The sequence below is a fragment of the Cyprinodon variegatus genome, unplaced genomic scaffold (assembly GCF_000732505.1).
Source record: "Cyprinodon variegatus isolate N-32 unplaced genomic scaffold, C_variegatus-1.0 Scaffold643, whole genome shotgun sequence".
In the NCBI taxonomy this organism is placed as follows: Eukaryota; Metazoa; Chordata; class Actinopteri; order Cyprinodontiformes; family Cyprinodontidae; genus Cyprinodon; species Cyprinodon variegatus.
Window position 1 is genome coordinate 116,882 of NW_015151096.1, and position 6,644 is coordinate 123,525.

The 6,644-nt window shown below is 37.1% G+C and overlaps 1 protein-coding gene across 1 annotated transcript in view; it reads right to left on the reverse strand.

Annotated features, from left to right (window-relative positions):
• Positions 1-5,628, reverse strand: part of LOC107096698 (short transient receptor potential channel 7-like) — a 74,585-nt gene extending 68,957 nt beyond the window's left edge. The window contains exon 1 of the mRNA XM_015393462.1: positions 5,050-5,628. Coding sequence (XP_015248948.1) covers positions 5,050-5,534 — 485 coding nt within the window. The 5' untranslated portion in view covers positions 5,535-5,628. The remainder of the gene's footprint in view (positions 1-5,049) is intronic.
• Positions 5,629-6,644: the final 1,016 nt, after the last annotated feature.

The following is a 6,644-nucleotide window of genomic DNA, read 5'->3' on the forward strand; positions in this document are numbered from 1 at the left end:
AGAGGGAAACAAATCATTGCTTCTTTTCATTCCTCATACATTGAAGTTGCCAAACTAGCCATGCATAATGTTGACATGGCATACATTATCTGCAACATGCGTGGTTAATTAATAAAAAAAAATGCCTTACGGCAAAGGGTAGTTGTGTACAGCTTTTGAGTTACACGAACCACAAGCAAAACCTGCTGCATTTCAAAGCATTAAGAGGTTTTCTCATAAACAGAAGCACAGCCTGGCTGCCAGCCCATTCGGATAACCTTATAGTCGAGTAATAAATTGCTTTTTCCATCTCTTTTAATCTCTTTTTCCATCCATCTTTGATTGTTTGTGATGTGGTCTTGCAATGTAATTTATTTGCATCATTTTAATGTTGAATTATGACAATTTGAAAAAGAGGAGGCACAGAATGGAGACAGATAGATAGAACCATACTGTTTGTGTGTTTTAAGGGTGGGGAAAAAAGGAATCCTCTCTAAAAGAGGGATTACTTATCTTACTCATAAAACATTGTTCATAATGCACAAGGAAATCTCTAAAATGGGATAATTTTCAAAATTCTTTAAACTACTACGAATAATTATATAGCATAGAAAAAGTAAGAAATTGTTCCTAATGCTTCTAATAATAAACCATTATTTTAAAAGTTAGTTAATGTCCTGCTGTTGAACTGATTAATTATGTTCACAAAACAATATCTGACTTTTCCCAACAACTAGTACAAAACAAATACTTTACATCTCTATGTTAGAGGAACAGACTTAACTTAATAACATAGAAAACCAGTTGGGTTTAGAAACTCTTGTGCTGTTGATTTCTTTACCTATAAAAGCAAAGATTTGAAAACATTTTTTTGAACTACAGTATTTTTGCTCAAAAGCGTAATGTAATATATATAATAACAAAATTGCCATTATATCAAGTGTAAAAAGAAAATTTTTTACTGACTTATGTGTATTAATTGTATGGGTATTTTTGTATTATTTAATAAACTCAAAGTATGTGTCATATAATGGATCTCAATAAGTAAAAATAATCACTTCCAGAGATGAAATTGCAATCACTAGAACATTTTATTAAAAGCCTTTCTGATTAAAGGGGTCTTCACTGCTTTTATAAACTCCAGGTCAGGTTTGGATAACAACACACTTAAATTAGACATATTTAACAAATGATAAAAGTTTTTTTTTTATTTAAATTTTTTTTTACCATTCTTAAAACCAAGTCTTAAATGCCTATTCAAAGGCAATGACTGGTAAAATCCAACACCATTATTTCTGAGGCGGTGCAGGCAAGAACAGCCCAGACCTGCTGTTTGATTCCAGGCACTTTTGGTCCACGAACTATGATCCAGGCTTCGGTTCAGTCTGAAAGAACTTAGATAGGCCATAAACTATGGCCTATCTAAGCATAAGGAAAATGCTACTGATATTCAAACAGTATAATTCTCATCAAGAAATATATGGCCATAACAATAAATGCCTGAAACATGTCCAAAGTTCATCTGCAAATTGGAAGGGAATGCATGAGCAAATCTGACATTTGACATATTGAGGAAAAACCTTAAGGCCGAGGTCTTCAGATTGGGGGCCACAACATGCAAGGGTGTCCTTGCACAGCGTATTCATCACTCGAAAGTCTGGGACTGAAAAAGGTTGAAGACCTAAGGGGCTGCACTGAAAACATCCTGAGTGCAACATTTTTTTTTATAGGGTAAAATTTATGTCAAAGAATTTGAGCATAATAAAAACACAATTGATTTTCACAAAGGCTCTAATTTTAGAGTGAGAACTGATTATATATGAAACCATATGATTGTTTAATATGGACTAAAATATAATGTATGGACCAAGCTATGCTCACCTTTAGTGCTACCCAAAACAATAAAACAGATACTGTATATACTATTCTATAAACTTATGACACTGATTTAGACAAACATAACAGCAATTAAATGTATAAAATCAGATGCATTTAGCAGTTTGCAAATCTAAAAACAATGCTAAGGACATTAGAGTTAATCTTATGAAGGCAAATGTAGCCTGTTAATTTGAAAACAGTTTCAAGCCTCAGCAAAACGAGTGGAAGTTAAACTAATTCCAAATTAGTGTAAAAAAAAAAAAAAAACTTAATTGGGAATAGATGACAAAAAAATAAATAAAAAAATAGTTAATAAAAAGGCTTGAAACAACACACTAATAGAAAACAGATTAAATTGTGGCTCATCTGAGTTTTCACAAATACAGAAGTTTTAGAAGACACATGCTACAGTAAGTGTTTAATGTGAGTGCATCGGCAAGGACTGTAATATATTGCATTCAATCATATTCCTTTAAATCACAATGATGTACTGCATCACTGGCAGAGATAAGGATTACATTGGCAATAATAAAGATAAACAATCTGAATTTGTAATAATACATCTAAACAAAACACCAAACTTGTCATATGAAAATAACTTTGTTTTTGTTTCACAGGCACAATACATCAATAAGGCAGTTGCTAAATCCATCACATAATCTGGGAAAGTTGAAGCTATCTAAGGAAAGCATATGATCTTAAACACCGTAACAGACCAGCTTTAGAATTGGATAAACAATTAATGTAGTAATAAAACATCCATATCATATAAATTGTCAACTTGACAGGAATAGTTTGAGGTTAAGACATCAACTCATAAGTCATATCTATGAGGTTTTATGGACCAGACCATACCGAATTTCTTCTAATACACAGCTTTACACCAGGTGACTATGAACCCATCAGAGCGTTGGCTAGAGCGCTGAGCTAGAGGCTTAGAACAGATCAATATGTGGAAGCACCACAACTTTCTCCAACTGAATAAAAATAAAACTGTGGTAATAATCTTCAAAACAAAGGAAGAGAGATCCAGGTAGCTCACAGCTTCAGCTACTACAGCTAAAAACCACTGATTATAGCTGAAATCTTTAGAGGCATATACTGTAAAGGCAGTTACCAGGTCAGCTTTTTATCATCTGAAGAACATTTCCAGGATGAAAGGATTAAGGTCCAAGAAGGATCCAGAAAAACTCATTCATGCTTTTATCTTTAATAGAATTGACTACTGCAACAGTGTCTTCATAGGTTTGCCTAAAAAGTCCAAACAGCTGCAGCTGATCCAAACGCTGCTGCCCGTGTTCTCACTAGAACTAAAAAAAAGTTGAGCACACACTTCTGAAGTCCTTACACTAAGCTCCCTTTAGCTCAGAGAATAGACTTTCAAATTCTTCTGCTAGTCTATAAATCACTGAATGGATCTACACCTCAATACATAAGAGATTAATTGTCAGTGTATCAACCTCCCAGACCACACAGGTCTTCTTGTTCCAGCCTACTCTGTACAACCAGAACTAGAACCAAACATGGAGAAGCAGCATTTAGCTCCTATGCTCAACCTGTCTGGAACAAACTTTAAGAAGACTGTAAAAGTGCTGAAGCCCAAGTACTTTTAAGTCAAATTTAAAAACCTATTTTTTTAGAGCTGCCTTTGAATGTTGAAGTTAAACTGTTAAGTGAGGTTTTATTAGTTTAAGATTGTGATCCAACTATTGGTTTGTTTTACTAACTGATATTATAATGCCTTTATCTTCATTTGTTTTTATTTGCTTTTAGTTTTTTATTTTATTGTTTAATTCATGTAAAGCATGTTTAATTTGTCCATGTACTGAACTGTGCTGAACAAATAAACCTGCATTGCCTTCAAAATTCTACAAGCATGAGCTCTTTCATGATTAGTTTGATCAGTCATCCTGTCTCCTGTTTCATTATATAAAGAAAGGAAAGTTGTTTTTTTTTCTGAGGTTTTATTTTTTCTTTATTAACAGGACAACAACAAAGAATCAGATTATTGTTTTATATTCTGCTAGAGTCGAAAGTTCTATTGGTTTTTACTTTTATTTTCCCTTTATTGTCCATGCTTATGCATCTCTTTCAGTCAACATTTCTGCCACCTTTATTTAATGACATCCATCACAAACAAAACTAGCACCAGGTCATTTATTATCAGAAGATGCAATAACTTATGCAAGGTAATTTACAGTAATGGGAGAGAAGACAAGGAAATGGATTTGAATTAAAGTCAAATCAATAGTTTTTAGATCAAAAGGTAGCATTTACATTTTAATGTCTTGGTAATGAAAAACAGACCAGACCACCTTGTCTTGCTTGCCTCTTGGACAACACCCATGCACAACCACACTGAGCTGACAGGCGTTAGTGAGAGCCAACATGCTTCTTTTACATGTTGGACCTTTCAAGTTGAACAGTGCTGTATCAAAGAGGCAGACCAGGGAAGATCAAAGAGCCAATACAGAGGCCTGTCATTCATGTCTTCTGATAGTAGCGGCTTTAAGCTGCTAATTCTTTGTTACCTGCCATTGTGCATGTTCCTCTAGATCTATGTGGATCACCTCCACTTGTGAGCAGCAGACTGCTTAATATTTTAAGCTTGTATCTCACAGCTTAGCAAAAACAGAGACTCTATGCTCAACTAAAGGCCAGTCAACGCATACAAAATGGTCACAATGTCCTACACCGAAACCTGACAGTATCGTCTCTAATTTTTCCCAGGTAGTACACAAGAGAAACACCTTTAGCACATTGTGAGTTTAATAAATCAAAGTGGGACTGACCAAGGACATTTACACAATATTAGCAGATCAGGTTTAAATAATATTCAGTGAACCTGGTTAAAGCCTCTTCAGGTAAAAACTAAATCAAAGCTATTGTGAGATCCATTATGATGTAGAAGAGAGTACAGGGCTTTTCTGCTCACATGCTTAGTGTAACTGACTCAGTGGAAATCCTGATCTACACTCACCGAGCCTGACATGTACCTGTTGACATAGGGATTTGGCGTTGGTCACTAAATTCTATTTATTTAGATTTATGCATTTTCAAATGTATTTCCAGTATCCACAAAGTTAATAAATTCACAGACCAGTCCCGTTAACTCCTCGGAGGGCCTCGACATTTCTTTCTGGACAATGCATTAAACTGAGAGTGAGAGAGAAACAAACAGACAGGACTCACGATTGCCGGGTATCTGAGCTGAACTCGGTGTCTATGTGCTCAGCAGAGAAGTGGTTCCCGAGGTCCGGCAGCTCCGGAGCCCTGTGGAGTCGCTGTCCGCGGTGCTGAAGGCGCTCAGTGCTCTCCGCGCCTCGTCCTCTCCACATGGGAAGCTGGACATCGTGCTCTTCATATTCGACATCTGTCCGCAAATCCGGCCGTGACCGTGATATACCACCGGTGTCCAAGTCAGGTTGGCGGAACTTTGGCGGCGTGAAATGTGTGGAACCCCCGAGATCCCGGCCCCCTGGAGAGGTGTGCAGACACTCCGAGGAGGAGAGAAAAGGCGGGTCCGATTCCCCAAGCAGCGGAGAAGCTGAGGAGAAGAGGTCCAGGGGCCGCGAAGAAGGAGACTCTCGGGGAAGACCAACAGATAGAGGCGGCGAGGAAGACTCCGACAGATGTGCTCTCCTGCCGCCTTCGCTTTCCTCTCCCGCGTCAGACATGGGGGGACCTCGGCAGCACCATGCACTTTAAATCATTTTAGCAAAGTAGCACATATTTTCCCTGTGTTTTACGAAGTTTCAGTTGAGCAAGTTGCTTCAGAACAAGGCGGCAGCAGGGAGCAAAAACCTCCACCTTCACTCAAAGGTCCGCGCGCACTAATTAGAAAGAGCGCGCGCAGGAAGCCAGACCCATTACAAAATGGAAGGTGAGGAACAAGTGAAACCTAAACAAATATCACTTAACTATGTTAAACTGTCAACAGAAACTATCATGAATGATCTACTGCATAAAATATTACTTAGCTTTCAGCAGCTGTGAAAGAATAAACAGATAAAAGATACAGAAATAACATAAAAAAAACCACACACAGTTAAAGTTGTTATTTAATCAATTTGCCTCCAAAATATATCAACAAATATAATCTCAGAGGCTGAATAGGGTCCTAGCCAGAATGAGCTTTGACACACTATAGAACCACTTGCTGATGGGGTTTTTATACTGTCACAACAGCACCAATATGTGCAGAATGATGATTTGCATATTCCGGATGCATCAGATAGGAAAACCCTTCCCTTTTCTGAAAGAATGAGTTTTGACTAGTACCCCATGTCATGTGATATACTTAAAAAAAATCTCATTACTCACCTGTGTTGTTCATTTAGCCTACTTTTGTAGGGGGGAAAAAACATCCTGAAACCTTTTAGGTCTCATTAGCACAGCACTGTTCTCACACTATTTTAACTGAAAACACTAAAGCCATCCATTTTTGATTAGTAAGCACTCAAAAATCTCTGTTTAATCTGAAAGTTGCTTTCAACACAGCAGACGTGTATTTGGTCTCAAATGTGCAGACAAACTGTACATCAAAAGTAATTTTTATTAAAATTAAAAAAGATAATAATCCCTTTTTATGTGTGTGTTTGAGTGTCTATGCATATTAGTGTGTGTGTTTGGTCCTCTAATTAGAGGCACAGACCCATTAGTCACGATGGAGACTTCCTGCACCCACACACAGACAATAACCAGTTCTGCCCCAGCTCTTTGATCCGCTATTATGTGTATGCACCGGACGCATCAACTCGCAGCACCTGTTTTCATTTGTGATTACA